The sequence below is a fragment of the Hippocampus bargibanti genome, linkage group LG08 (genome assembly GCF_051943395.1).
Source record: "Hippocampus bargibanti isolate YZ-2025 linkage group LG08, ASM5194339v1, whole genome shotgun sequence".
Lineage (NCBI taxonomy): Eukaryota > Metazoa > Chordata > Actinopteri > Syngnathiformes > Syngnathidae > Hippocampus > Hippocampus bargibanti.
The window spans coordinates 4,447,661-4,462,831 of record NC_142741.1 but is presented as its reverse complement, the minus strand read 5'-3'; the positions used below and the strand labels follow the sequence as shown (position 1 = coordinate 4,462,831).

Here is a 15,171-nt window from a genome sequence, read left to right as displayed (position 1 = left end):
GGCCCTAGTAGCCTAGTACCTAGTACCAAACATTGATGCCCTAGTAACTAGGGCATCAATGTTTGGTTCAACTGATTAAATGACCAGTAATTCTCCACTTGGCCAACCCGCTATTCCCCACTAGTGGGGAATTCCCCACAGGATAAGAACCACTGATCTAGTCCCACTAACAGTGAACAGCAGCCTGGAGAAGATGCCACGAAATGAAGATACCAAAGATGCGGACGCTTCAGTATCCAATACCCCGTCTTCCCATTTATTTTTGGGTCTGTTTTGATTGACTAGATCAGTGGTTCTTAAGCTGGGTTCGATCGAACCCTAGGGGTTCGGTGAGTCGGTCTCAAGGGTTTGGTGGATCCTTCGCCACAGAGGTCCACCCCTCAGTCTAGACTGCAGTTAGTAGGCACAGTCATTGGAAGAAGAGTTCGGTGACTGAGCATATGAAACTGGTGGGGTTCGGTGCCTCCAACAAGATTAAGAACCACTGGACTAGATGGAATATATGCTTGTGAGTACAGTGATACCTCGGTTTACGAACGCTTTAGTTTACGAACTTTTTTGACAGGAAATATCGGGTAGGTCCCGTGAGCACCCCGCTCTATAGTGATGGAAACTGCTTAGATCAAAGTCCTGATTTAACCCCTGGATTTAACTTCATTAATAGCTGCTTCCCTTGCTTGTATGTTCTCTTCAAATTGTACAGATGGGATATTTTAACCTTGCAGTCTACATTCTGCCTTTGAAATATCAATAAAGTTGAAACAAGTCCAAATTTCACTGTGTTTTCTATCCATTTTCTCACTCTCTCTGTTGTCTGCCTATCTATTTTATTTGCAGCTCTGTGTTTCTGTTTAATCGAAGACTGCGGGCGGGGAATAGAGGACAAAAAAGCCGTCTGCCATTTCAGAAGCTCCAAGAACCGGCTCGTTCGCGAACGACACATCACTCATTGTGAAAAATAGTGTGTATGCCAAGATTATATTCTCGTGAATTAAGGCGAAAAGTTCGTTAGCTAAAGCGTTCGTAAACCGAGGTATTAAAAAAAATCACGTATGTTGTGGCGAATGTCAAAAAAATCTTTGGAGGCATGTTGTCACTGGGCATGTGTGGACCATCTCCATTCAAAAATAGCAGTTGACCACCACATGGTGAAAGCAGAGTGCAGTTCTTACCAAACTGGTCCTTGGCAACCGCCGCAATCTCGGAGGGTGGCCCCGCTCCGGCCTCATTGAGCGCCGTGACCCTGAACAAGTACTCCTTGCCCTCTGTCAGGTCCCCAATGGTCAGTGAGTTGTATTTGCCCTTGGAAATCTCCTTCCACTTGTCGCCTTCACTCCGGTCCACAATATAGGCGCTGATGTGGCTCCCGCCATCACTGATGGGCTTTTTCCAGGCCAGGGTGATGGAATCTTTGTTGGTCTTCTTAGCCTTCAAATCCACCACTGGACCAGGTTGCTCTGGAGGGGTTGCATCACAATGAGAAGGACTGTCACGCCGTGAAAATCGACATTTTATATGTATTTTTCCAAAATGTTAACACAATTTTTAAAATCGCCATTTTAGATGTTTTTTTTGTCATCGCCATTTGAGACAATTTGTACACCATTTCGAAAATCACGATTTTAGATTTACATTTCAAATCGCTATTTTAGGATTTTTTTAATAACATTTTTTAAATCGCCATTTTAGTTTTTTTTACAAAATTTTGAAAATTTACATTTTAAATGTTTTACAAAATTTTGAAAATCGACATTTTATATATATTTTTACAAAATGTTAACGCCATTTTGAAAATCACCATTGTAGATGTTTTTTTAACACTTTTTAGAAATTGCAACTTGAGACAATGTTTACACCATTTCGAAAATCGACATTTTAGATTTTCTTTACACATGTTTTTAAATTCGCCATTTTAGGATTTTTTAAATCACCATTTTGTTTTTTTTTACCATTTTTTAATATATATTTTTACAAAATTTTGAAAATTGCCATTTTATAAAAATGTTTATAAAATTTAGAAAATCGCCATTTTAGAATTTTACAGCTAACTCCCTGTACCACCAATAGATTAAGAGTTTTGAAATGTGCTTATAAATGAAATGTATTATTATTATTATTATTATTATTATTATTTGCTATCTATTAGCTATCTGGCTGTCTAGCTAGCTATCTAGCTAGCTTTTAGCTATCTAGCTGGCTATGTATTAGTTATCTAGCTGGCTATGTATTAGCTATCTAGCTGGCTGGCTATCTCGCTGGGTATCTGTTGGCTATTGATTGGCAAACTAGCTAGCTTTCTATCTATTTGAGTTACTTCCGGGTTGAGTGAACGCTGGCGCGTGTGGCTGTCGCTGCTCACCCACAGAAAAACTGATCCTGTGACTGTAAAGTGACATTGAGAGTTTTGAAAGGCGCTTAGAAATCAAATGGATTGCTTTTATTCTGTCGTTATATGCAGGATCCACAGAAGAATCGGGGACCTCCATACCTGAAGCTCGCACACTACCGGCAGTCTCGCAGCCCTCTCCAATGCCGTAAGCATTTTCAGCCAGAACTCTGAAGCAGTAGGCCTGGCCAGCCTCCAGGTTGGGGATTCTGTAGGATATCTTATGACACTCAGTTGACACACAAGTCCAGGCTTTCCTGTCAGCAAGGCGCTTCTCCACCACGTAGCTTTTGACAGGACTGCCACCATCGATCAATGGGGCATCCCATGTGATCCAAGCATGGTTAAGGGAGGTCTCCTTCACCGTAAGGTTCTGAGGTGGTCCAGGGGAATCTACAGTGCAGAGGTGGAGTACGTCGGGGTATCAGAGGCAGAATACCGCGCAAGCTTCATTTCAATAAACCAGTAAGCTAAACTCTGGTCTAACAATTTGAAGCCGAAGTTCGGAGCTAAGCAAAATCTGACTCCTCTCACACATTAGTTTTGGGCTGATTAGAAGTTTTGATACAATTGTGACTCTGGATTTCTGACAACACTTTCTTTGTTATTTGTTTCTGACATGCATTATTAGTGAGCAATGTGTTCAACTGTAGCGCCGTCAAGTGTAAAACTGGTTGAGTGATTGATTGATTTTTTAAAATTGAAGTACAGATGAAATGCATTGGCAGACTTCATCGATGCCCAAACCAGGGACCCTCGGAGCGAGGACTTATCCGCATTTCACTGTCCTATAAATCGTACATTGCCAAATGGTTCAGTTCGGTCTGTTCATATCTTTAACCATCCAAGGCAAAAGTTGAAGCAAGCCAACTGCACTGGTCTTTCGATGAAAAGGTTTCTTCAGCCGTTATCTGTACTTCTTTCAAGGTGTCTGACGTTTCGCTTCATATCCAAGAGGCTTCACCAACAAACAAAAAATTTGCTGGTAGCTCTTCAATAGGTAGCTTCTATTTTGATAAAACAGCAAAACCCTTCACTAAATTGCCATGGTGGTGTGAGGTTTATTTTGGATCGTGCTTACAACACACTTCTTAAATCGTTACCACATAGGCTTAGTTATGCTGATGAGGTGATACCAGAGCGAATGGGGCAATCAGGCCAGTCGTAGACCATAATCCGTCAGGACAATAGAAGTGATCAGTCAGGACAATAGAAGTAATCAATGTAGTGTAGTAAATCACCATGGTGGTGTGAGGTTTAATTTGGATCATGCTTACAATACACTTCTGAGATCCTTACCACATAGGCTTAGTTATGCTGATGAGGCGATACCAGAGCAAATAGGGCAATCAGGCCAGTCGTAGACCATAATCAGTCAGGACAATAGAAGTAATCAGTGTAGCCTCAGGAAATAGTCCTCTGCTCCCCCCCAACCTTAGAGCAGGGACCTATCAGAGCAGAGGTCTGGCACCGCCACCTCTGGACAGTCGGGATATATACGTATATAGGGCCACAGCTACCAGCAAAATTTTAGTTTGCTGACAAAGCCTTTTGGTTGACAAACGCAACCTCCGACACCTTCAAAGAAGTCCAGATGACGGCTGAAGAAACCTTTTCATCGATGGACCACACCTGTACGACTGAGAGCTTACACAGACGTGCACTGGTCTTTCTTATTTTTAGCCAGTTTCCTCATGTACACGGTCGTAAACTACAGTGTATGTGTTAAAATCTGAACCATGATGGCCCTCTATGCCGTCCCAACAGAACACAGGAATGAACCGGCTTTGTAGTCTCAGCAAAGATTGAAGGCCACCAAGAAGCTTGCGATCTCACCCAGGACTTTGACGACAATGGTGTAGCTCTTGGACCCGCTGGTGTTCTCCAGCGTCAGGACATATTTTCCAGCATCGTATCGGTTGATATCTTCAACCAGGAGCAGGGTGTCCCACTCTGATGTCTTGATCAGGACGCCGGTTCTCTCCTTTAAGTTGCCATCCACCTTGCTCCATGTCACTTTGGGTGCCGGGCGCCCTCTCAGTGGGACGTAGAGCCTCATGGTGACGCCAGCGCGGAGAACCAAGGCTTTTCTCAAGTCAGCATCAAGCTCGGCTTCCGGAGGAACTGCGGGAAGTGCATTTTGTTGAGTCCTTCAGATTTTATGACTCTATTGAGTGTTTGGCAAAATGTTGCGGTTCAACCAAATGCAGCTTCTTTCATTTTGTCAAGACCACTTTGGCCCGCACTAAACTGGGATCACTAGAAAAGAATCCAAGTGAGCAACCTACTTAGAATGTCTTTCGCGGTGTGGTTCCCAGGGACTTCGCTGGGCTCGCTGTAGCCAATTTTGTTAAGGGCAAATACTCGAAACTGGTACTCTGTGCCTTGCATCAGTCCTGTCACCAAGAACTTGGTGGCCTGGAGCTTCTTGGGGACATTGCATTTGGTCCAGTTTTCCATGGCGGCCGGTTTGCACTCCACCAGGTAGCCGATGATCTCGCAACCGCCGTCGTACGCCGGCTTAGTCCAGCTGAGGCTGATGGAGCTTCTGGTAGAATCCACTACCTTGGGGAAAGCAGGGGGTCCAGGAGGATCTGGCAAATACAGACGGTGACTAAAGACACGGCCAGACACTTCCAGTACCGCAACTTACAAACCTGAACACATCCCCAAAGTTTTTATTTTCTTGAGACAACAAAGACTAAATTACACTTTGCTAAAGTGTAGTCAGAACCTGGCTGGTACAACCGTGTCAGTGACACACATGCTGCCAGTTACTGGAGAGATCTTTTCATTACAGTGACAAGCAACCGCGGGTTTTCCGTTCTCCGAAGTAACTCACAGACAGGATCGACGGCCAGTGCGGCGCTGGAAGCATCGCTAGGTTTTCCCAGACCGGCTTTGTTCATGGCAATGACCCTGAACTCGTACTCGGAGCCCTCCGTCAGCTGACCCGCTTTGATGGTTCTGTCGATGACTGGCCGACGGTTGACCTTGACCCAGGTCAACTCGGTGGCTTCGCGCTTCTCTACCATGTAGCCAAGGATGGTGGCTCTACCGTCATTGGCCGGTGCCTTCCAGCTGACCGTCATGGAGTCCTTTGTGATGTTGGTGATGACCGGTGGCTCACATGGGCCAGGAACATCTGCGGGAACCAAACCCATCACGTGAGAAACAATTGTACTTGACATTCCTGATCCACTGCTGAAAAGGACGCTTTCATCGAGAACTGCTTCATGTCACAAGTAGGGTACAACAAGTGCTGAAGAATGAATGACGCTCACCATAGGGGTTCTTGACCGTGACTGGGTCGGTCATGACAGCATCTCCCACGCCGTACTGGTTTTCAGCACTAACTCGGAACTGGTACTCATGGCCTTCGATGAGTTTCTCTACTGAGCAGTCGGTGATGTGGCCATGAATATTGGCGCTAACTAGCGCCCAGTTGGCTCTGCTGGTTTCACGCTTCTCAATGATGTAGTTGGTGATTTCAGACCCGCCGTCGGAATGCGGAGGTTCCCACCGCAGCTTGGCACGGTCTGCAAACACTTTGGTGGTTTTCACCGAGGCCGGAGGACCTGGTTTGTCTGCAACCAACAACAGGGTAGGCGTGTTGAAGACTTGAGCTGTGTTCCGACTCATTTTCCATGTGCACAGAATATGGCTGGCTGTCTATTGGCTATCTATTGGCTATCTATTAGCTAGCTAGCTGGCTATCTGGTAGCTGGCTGGCTATCTATTGGCTATCTGTTGGCTAGCTTGCTGGTTAGCTGGCTATCTATTAGCTATCTATTAGGTAGCTAGCTGGCTGGCTATCTATTAGCTATCTAGTGGCTAGCTGGCTGGCTATCCGTTAGCTATATATTTGCTAGCTATTTTTTTATTCATTTGAGTTATTCCGGGTTGAGTGAACGCTGGCGCATGTGCTGGGTGGCCGGCTGGTGAGGCTGGTGAACTATCTATCTAGCTGCCTTGCTACCTATCTAGCTGGCTAGCGAGCTATATAGATGCCTGGCTACCTATCTAGCTAGCTATCTATTAGCTGGCTGGCTATCTATAAGCTATCTATAACTTATCTAGCTAGCTATGTATCACCGATCTATTAGCTATCTGGCTGGCGAGCTATCTAGCTGCCAGTCTATCTAACTAGCTAGGTATCTATTGGCCTGCTAGCGAGCTTTCTATCGACAGTATTTGAGTTACTTCCGGGTTGAGTGAACGATGGCACATGTGGCTGCCGCTGCTCACCCACAGAAAAACTTATCCTGTGACTGTAAAGTGACCTTGAGAGTTTTGAAAGATGCTTAGAAATGAAATGTATTATTATTATGATTATTATTATTATAGTCATTGTCTTGGAGGTGCACGCACGCAGTGGACTTACCGAGCACTTTGACTTTAATTGTGGCATACTTGCTGCCATTGACATTCTCAGCCAGAATGGTGTAGTCACCGGATTCCTTCCTGGTGACGGAGTACAGCTCCAAATGGTGGACGTGTTTCTTCTGGGTCATCTTCATTCCTTCGGCCAAAAGGAGTGGAACGCCGTCCCTCTTCCAGCTCACCTTGGGAAGAGGCTTGCCGAAAACTTCTGCATCCAAGAAGACATTCTGTCCGGCTTTCACCACAATCAGGTTCTTCATGTTGATGCCAAGCTCCACACGTGGAGGAACTGCACAGAAGAAGAATACCAAGGCTGTCAGCCTGGATCAACTTTTTTTCTTATATTTTGGTCTGAAATTGAAATTTTTTGGAAGTTTTTGGACCATGGAATCCAAAAGAAGCTGGACAAACCTTTTTCTTCTGGACGCAAGAATCTAACTCTTGACGAGGTTCATTTCTGACAGACATTCCCAACCCAAAGCCCAGGAACCAGGCCAAGACCAATTTTTAAAGGCAACTGCACTGGGATTGTGTCTATTTTCATATACAGTGATACCTTGGCTTACAAACTTAATTGGTTCCCAGAAAGTGTGTGTAAGGCAAAAAGTGTGTCTTCCAAACATTAATTTCCCATAGGAAACCATTAAAATGAGAATAATCCATTTCCAGGTCCGCATAAAACATAATTTTCTACTTTCTAATTTTCTAAGCCTTAAAACTACACAAAATATACCTTATTTTATATATAATAAATGTGATATGGTATTGTAATTAAAGAAATAAACAGTACTGTCTAATAAAGTCATTTTATTGACCTTTGTGATGGTCGTTGATGGCTTGATGGCATGGAGTGGCCATCTAGAGGAATGATTCTTTGTAAGCTTTGGCAGCTTTGTCGTCACAATAGGCTGCCTCACTGAATGACGAATGACACGTTCTCGAACCATCCGTGGCTAGCCTTGAAATCATCAATGGATGACGAACTTTCAGGTTGCCTCTTGTCGATATCCGAGTGAAGTTGCCATGCTTTCTCTGCAATCATTTTACCTAGTTCCTCATCAATTGTGTTCTGATTAGCTGGGTTGATAGTGTGTCTCAAGGAGTTCTGGGTTGTACATCTTGGAAGTTGTGATATTGCAACAGCAACAGATACAGGCTGACACACTACAAACTTCATTAATAGCTGGTTCCCTTGCTTGTCTGTCTCTTCAAATTGTACAGATGGCTTGTGCGGGTTCTTTGTGGAGCCTGATTGATGGAATATTTTAACCTTGCAGTCTACACTCTGCCTTTGAACTATCAAAAACGTTGAAATGAGTCAAAATTTGTTTTTCTATCCATTTTCTCACCTTTCACGTTTGATTTTTTTCACTTTTTTTGTTTCAGGCTCTGTTGTCTGCCTTTACTGTGCTCACAGCGTGATCACCGCGTGCAACAGCATGCTGTGAGCACTCTAACCCCTCCCCCCACTCACTGCTGCATGTAACCTGCTGCGTGTGTCTCTTCCCTCCTCTACCATGGATCTTGACCAATCACGTGCGGCTTTAAACGAAGACTGGGGCGGGGAATAGAGGGAAAAAAAGGCGGCTGCCATGTCAGGAACTCCAAGAACCGGCTTGTTCGCAAACGACATATTGCTCCGTGTGCTTCCCGAAAACTAGTTCGTTTGCCAAGATTCTATTCTCGCGAATTTAACGTTCGTCAGGTAAAAAGTTCGTTAGCTAAAGCGTTCGTAAGCCGAGGTATCACTGTAGTCATTCTCAACGGCTTTACACCACTTTGTTGTAGTCTTTACTGTCCTCAAAGTCAATATGGCAGGGTGGAGTGTGGTCCTACCGTTTTCTGCAATGACGGCGATGGGATCGGACGGTTCCGAGGGTAGGCTGACGTTAACGGCGGTCTTGGCGATCACTCGAAAGAGGTAGCGTTGTCCCTCTTCCAGACCGCTCACTACATAGTTCTCGGCCTGGATACTCATGCAGTTGCTGTTGCAGCGGTTCCACTTCTCCTCAGGGAGCTTGCAGTACTCCACAAAGTAGCCAATCAGCTTGCTTCCACCGTCGTGCTTGGGTTGGGTCCACACCAGCGACACGGAGCTCCTGGTCACATCCATGGGCTCTGGTTTACCTGGAGGGTCTGTTGGGAAGGAATTTGGTTTTAGTTCCCGGAGCAGGTTGAGGTTCTCAATAGGATGCAGCGGTACCTAGACTTTGTGTCATTGGCATTCAGAATGCTAATCTGTGTGCATTGGAGTGTCTTTAAGGGGTGTGGCATGTGAATGACATCAGGAGGTGTGGTTGGACACGTCCGAATTTGCATTGCCGACCTGGGCTCTCTTTGCCCATAACTAAGGTGACTAAAAGAGGACTTTACAGTAATCTCTTGCTTGTAAAAATCTCGATTTCATCTCATCAGCTGGATTTTCATTCTAGCAACGGATTGTATGCACCCTACAATCTCAAACAAACAAAACCAGTTCTAAAAAATATTATTGGGACGTCATATTCTACTCTAGCGGCCCGGTAGTCCATGGTCGAGCACGTTGACTCAACAGTGCAGAAGTACCGGGTTAATTCCAGCTCAGACCTTCCTATGTGTAGTTTGCATGTTCTGTGTTTATAACACACACGTACCGACGGCTGTCCTGGCTGTGATGAATTCGGTCTGCTTGCAAGGTTTTCCCTGTCCGGCGAGGTTGAAGGCAGACACCCTGAAGGTATACTCCAGGCCCTCGATGAGACCGGTGCAGGTGTACTGGGTGGATTTGACCATGGACTCGTTTGCCCTGACCCACAGAAGACTGTTTCTCTCTTTCTTCTCAATGCAGTATCCGGTAATGGGGCTTCCGCCGTCGCTGCTGGGACGCTCCCAGGATAGAACCACAAAGTCCTTGTTGATCTTGTTCACACAGAGATTTTGGGGCTCACTGGGAGGATCTGGAAGCAAACGGAATCCAAATGGTCTGAGGCGCATTCAAAAGATCCACTCACATTCCCCACACATTCATACAAAATTGGCTGCTGCAAGCCGCTGCCAAGTCCACTGGGAGTAAATTTGGGTTTAGTGTCTTGCTTAACTACACTACCAAACAAGTCACAGGAGATGAGAAAAGGTTGGGAGATGAGCGCTCAACCACTGCGGCATGCTAACACATCCTTCTGGTCCAAAAATTCCAGGTCTAGTCTTGGTGTCAGTGACTTCTGGTCTCAGAGATGAGCACTAAAGCACTACGGCAAGCTAAGACATCCTTCTGTTCCCGAAATTCCAGGTCTAGTCTTAGTCTCAGTGACTTCTGGTCGCAGAGGGTGAAGTCTTAAGCACATTGCCGCTCTCAGAACCAAAATATCATCAACGCATTCCACTCAGGGTTTGGCCCGAAGGCTCCCAAAACCAAAAAACGATTGAGAATGAGTTTGTCAGTTTTGAGATGACTGATGGCGGCGTCAGCGCGTACTCACCAAACGGATATCTGGCAATCATTTTCTCTGAGTAGGTGGGCTGCGAGATGCCGAATCTGTTCTCGGCTCGGACCCGGAAGGTGTACTCGGTGCCGGTGACCAGTTTGGTCATTCGGAAGCTGGTTTTGGTGCAGGAAGATGACACTGTGACCCAGTCGCCGTGGCTCACGTCGCACCTCTCCACGATGTAGTTGGTGATGTTGCTGCCGCCGTCCTCCTGAGGAGGGTTCCACAGCAGTGTGCAGGCGTCGATATCCTGCTCTGTGATCTCCAGCGGGGCTTCTGGAGGTCCAGGAATGTCTACAACGCGTGTACAAAAGAAATGAGAAAGACACAAGAACCGTAAGACTGTTCATGAGATATTTTTAAAACTTAATCAGGCCGGATCTATGTATTTTGCACCGACCCATGACGATGACTTTGAGGATCTGGTTGACTTTGGCTGAGCTGTTCTCCGCTGACAGGCTATAGTAGCCGCTGTCGGCGCGGCTGACGTTCTTGATGATCAGCGTGCAGCTGCTGAGCGTCTTGACCACAGAGAGGCGATCTGATGTCAGGACATCCTCGTTGCCCTGCTTCCATTTGCAGAAGGGAGCAGGTTTACCCGCCACCAGGGCCTCGATCACCATTTTGTGGCCCGCCCGGACAGTCACCGTGTCGGGCATGATGATTTTGGGAGCCACTGAGGGGAAAAAAGTCAGCATCAATTAGCACACAGTCCCATCCTTGGTACTTGGGATCCTTCTCTGGGGAGGCGTGCCCAAATGGTGGACCTGCAGTCTGTCTTTCAAAGGTGGACTCAAGCTACCCATTACGGTTTGCCTCCCCCCTGGTCAAGATACTTTTGCTACTCGCTGGATAAGCAGCGGCCCTCGGAATAAAACGTTTGGAAGCGCCTGCCCTGGACCTCGGCGCCGGTGTACTCACTGAGCTGCTCCTTGGCCTCAAAGACTCCCTCTGCCTCCCGAGCAAGACTGACCCCGACGCAGTTCCTGGCTGCCACTCTGAACTTGTATTTTTTGCCTTCTTTCAGGCCCACCACCACAATGGTCAAGTCTTTGACCACCGAGTATGGTGTCCACTTGTCCTCCGGCGCCCCCTCCTCCTGGTAGTCCACCACATAGCCGTTGATCTTGGCTCCTCCATCCCGGAGCGGTTTCAGCCAGCCCAACGTGGCACTGGTCCGGGACATCTCCAAAACATCCATCTTTTTGGGCGGATCTGGCTCACCTGAAAATCGCAGCTGGTCTTAGATGCGGCCAGACATTTATTCTGGGTGTAATTCCACTACTGACCAAAAGACAAGGCCGCTATTTTGTTGGACAGTGCGTAAATTTGAAAGCACGAAAACATTGCAACTCAGCAGTGACTATCGGTCTAGAATCTAGACTGATATTCAAGGCTTTTGCATCTAGACTCTAGATGCATTTTAGGTTTACCTCGGCCTGGATAGCATACCTTGCGCATCCATGCAATTGGTAGTCCTTAGCAACTATTAGCAAATTGTGTAGATGGAAGACTGTGTGCTCAGGACATCCGTGACAGAGCGAGACAAGCAGCATTACTGTGTCCGGTAAATGGTATGATACATGACTCCAAAGGCAAATAGGATGACACAAAGACTCACTGATGGGGTCCTTGGCCAGATAAGACTTGGGCGAATCCTGAGGAACTCCGATTCCATATTTGTTGACTGCCATCACACGGAAGTAGTACTCGATGCCAGGGGCCATGTTGGTCACCTTGAAGCTGGTCTTCTTCAAGTCTTCTGTGCATTTGGTCCAGGTCTTCCTGTCTACCTCCCGTTTTTCCACAATGTAGTTGAGGATGGCACTTCCGCCGTCATTCTCTGGTGGCAGCCAGGACAGCTGCGCTGTTGTTTTGGTGACGTCAGTTGCTTCCAGACCACCAACAGGACCGGGAGTGTCTAGGAACAGGACAGAGTCCACGATTGCAAATCAGCTCAGTCTTTCAAATAAGCTTCTCAGGCAATGCTTTGCTTCACCGGGTGCCTGATATTTTGGTTCAGAAACAATTAACACCTTTTCACTTCGAGAGCTACGAAAAACTAACAGACCTCCACCCTATCAAACACATCACTTCTTTCCGTACTTGAAGCAAAATCATTCCGTTTCCAACCTAGCAATGTTTGTCGAACAGTCTCGAAACACATTCGTTTTGTAAATCAAGGTTCGACTCCGGGAGTAAAATTTTGTTCTCACCGAGGACTTTGACACGAACGAAGACGGCCTTCTCTCCAGCTGAGTTGGAGAGAGTCAATGAGTATTTTCCAGAATCTTCTCTGGTGCTCTCCGGGATAACCAGGAAGGACATGGTGTCCACCTGGTCCACGTGACCTCTGCGAACAACGTTGTCCACCCCCACACGCTTCCAGGTGACCTTTGGGGCAGGACGTCCTCTAATAATAGCAAATAGTCGGATCGGACAACCTGCCCGCACCGAAAGCCCTTTCCTCAAACTTGCGTCCAGGTCTATCTCAGGGGCCTCTGTTGCCAGGAAGAAACACATCCATGGTTAGAGTGTGGCGTCACACGTGCGCACCACGGCGTTGATGTGTGTACGCCTTTGAAATGCACCTTTCAATCCTTTGATGTCTTTCAAGTGCATCTCAGCCTGACGCATTTCCTACACGTACAAATGGGTATATAAGTAGCCGTCGCGGGACAGAGAGAGGGGAAATCACAAAGACTCGGACTCAGACAGATTCTGAGAGACCCGCACAGCGTCGGATGGAGTTAACAGCACGACTTGCTGGACTCCACGCCACGATCAAGCTCTGGGACACATTATATCTGCGTGTCACTTGCCTGGGAGATCTGACAACTCTTTATTGGCAAGCTAGCCAGGAGGCTTTTTTTTTCTCCCCTCTCAGACTCTTTAAGCCAGCCAGGTGGTCTGCTCCTCAGCCCAATCAATTCTCCTAATGGAAAGGACCAGATTTCCCAAGGCCACGCCCAGCAAGCTGCTGCGTCTCCACCCGTGAATCTGGCATCTTCACAGCAAGACCCCTCAAGCCGAGCTCCCGATGGGCGCCCCGCCCCCTCCACAGTGAAACATGTCTCACCCCCGATGGCCAACACCGTCCAACTCGCCTGGCTTGTGTGGTGTGGAGTCCTGCAAGTCGTGCTGTGAACTCTCTGCAGGTCTGTCTGAGTCCGAGTCTGCGTGATCCCCCCTCTCTCTGTCCCGTGACGGCTACTCATATACCCATTTGCATGCGTGGGAAATGCGTCAGGCTGAGACACACTCGAAAGACATCAAAGGGTTGAAAGGTACACTTCAAAGGCGTACACACATCAACACCGCAGTATGCACGTGTGACGACACAGGAGCAAAAAGTACACAAGCGCAAAGGATTCAAACCCCACCAACTAAATTAAGAACCTACCCAGGATCTCCTTGGGGAAGACGGCCTCTTTTAAGTAGGCATGACGTCCCCAGCCCATCTGGTTTTGGGCGGAGACTTTGAACTCGTACTCCTGTTTCTCATCCAGCTGTCCGATGGTGAACTCTCTGAGGACTAAGGGCCCATGGGTGTCGATTCTCTTCCAGCCTGCGGTTGGCTTCTCGGGGTCGGCCTCACTCTTCAGTCTCATGTCCAGACTATAGCCAATGATTGGCGCACCCCCGTCGTACACAGGCTTAGACCAGGAAAGAGTGATGGAGGTCTTGGTGCTGTCGGACACTTTCAGGCCTGCGGGCGGCCCAGGAGGTTCTGGAGACGGAAACCAAAGATGTGAATAATGGTTCAGTGTGGAGCAGTGAGCAAAAGATTGAACTTATATGTGGATTTGAGCCTTGGATGTGATGTTGCTACATGGAGAGCCTATTAAATTTTTCAGGTGGTATTTTCTTTTGTTGTGCTAGCTCGCTAGCTCTGTATTTGCTATCTCGATGGCTATCTATCTATCTAGCGCTCTATTTGCTATCTAGCTGTCGAGCTATCGAGCTAGCTAGCTGGCTCTCTATTTGCTGGCTGGCTGGCTGTCTATCTATCTGGCTATTAGCTACCAGGCTAGCTAGCTACCTCTCTATTTGATATCTAGCTGTCTAGCTATCGACCTAGCTAGCGAGCTCTCTATTTAATATCTAGCTGGCTGGCTATCTATTTAGCTATTAGCTATCGAGCTAGCTAGCTGGCTCGCTATTTACAAAATAGCTGTCTATCTATCTATCTATCTATCTATCTATCTATCTATCTATCTATCTATTAGCTTGTGAGCTAGCTTTCTATCTGTTTGAGTTACTTTCGGGTTGAGTGAACGCTGGCACGTGTGGCTGTCGCTGCTTAGCCACAGAAAAACTGATCCTGTGACGGTAAAGCGACCTGGAGAGTTTTGAAAGGCGCTTAGAAATTAAATGGATTATTATTTATTATTATTTTAGAAGTTGAAGGGAAACTGTTCGGGAGGTTAAATGGACAGGGCTCAGTCTGGTCTAGTTCAACTTACCAATGGGATCTTTAGCAGTCACGGGTCTGCAGGGTTTGCTAGGATCTCCCAGACCGACTTCGTTTTCAGCCTTGACTCTGAATTGATACTCGTGGTTGGGGATCAGGTTGGTCACTTTCATGCGTCTCTCAGGTATTGGACTCTTAGTGCACGGCACCCAGCGTACAGCCCGTTTTTCCTTCCTCTCCAGGATGTAGCCCGTGATGGACTTTCCTCCATCGTTCTCGGGAGGAGCCCAGACCACTGTCATCTCCTCTTTGCTTATCTGCATCACGACAATAGAATTATCATTGAAGCAGATTTTTCACACATCTCTCTACTTTGTACATTAATATACCATGCAGTGATATTATGAACTTAATTGGTTCCCAGAAAGTGTGTGTGAGGCGAAAAGGGTGTATTCCAAACATGAATTTCCCATAGGAAACCATTAAAATGAGAATAGTCCGTATCCGGGTCCCCATAAAACATC

The 15,171-nt window shown here is 46.9% G+C and overlaps 1 protein-coding gene across 20 annotated transcripts in view; it reads right to left on the bottom strand.

Annotated features, from left to right (window-relative positions):
- Positions 1 to 15,171, bottom strand: part of ttn.2 (titin, tandem duplicate 2) — a 228,432-nt gene that overhangs the window by 57,127 nt on the left and 156,134 nt on the right. For all 20 annotated transcript variants that reach the window (XM_089002824.1, XM_089002838.1, XM_089002836.1 and 17 more), the window contains 16 exons: positions 14,700 to 14,964; positions 13,637 to 13,963; positions 12,450 to 12,734; positions 11,855 to 12,154; positions 11,155 to 11,457; positions 10,634 to 10,909; positions 10,228 to 10,527; positions 9,403 to 9,705; positions 8,606 to 8,905; positions 6,771 to 7,058; positions 5,671 to 5,973; positions 5,229 to 5,531; positions 4,675 to 4,980; positions 4,223 to 4,510; positions 2,489 to 2,779; positions 1,173 to 1,457 (listed from right to left, as the gene is read on the bottom strand). In XM_089002824.1, coding sequence (XP_088858950.1) covers positions 1,173 to 1,457; positions 2,489 to 2,779; positions 4,223 to 4,510; positions 4,675 to 4,980; positions 5,229 to 5,531; positions 5,671 to 5,973; positions 6,771 to 7,058; positions 8,606 to 8,905; positions 9,403 to 9,705; positions 10,228 to 10,527; positions 10,634 to 10,909; positions 11,155 to 11,457; positions 11,855 to 12,154; positions 12,450 to 12,734; positions 13,637 to 13,963; positions 14,700 to 14,964 — 4,723 coding nt within the window. The remainder of the gene's footprint in view (positions 1 to 1,172; positions 1,458 to 2,488; positions 2,780 to 4,222; positions 4,511 to 4,674; positions 4,981 to 5,228; positions 5,532 to 5,670; positions 5,974 to 6,770; positions 7,059 to 8,605; positions 8,906 to 9,402; positions 9,706 to 10,227; positions 10,528 to 10,633; positions 10,910 to 11,154; positions 11,458 to 11,854; positions 12,155 to 12,449; positions 12,735 to 13,636; positions 13,964 to 14,699; positions 14,965 to 15,171) is intronic.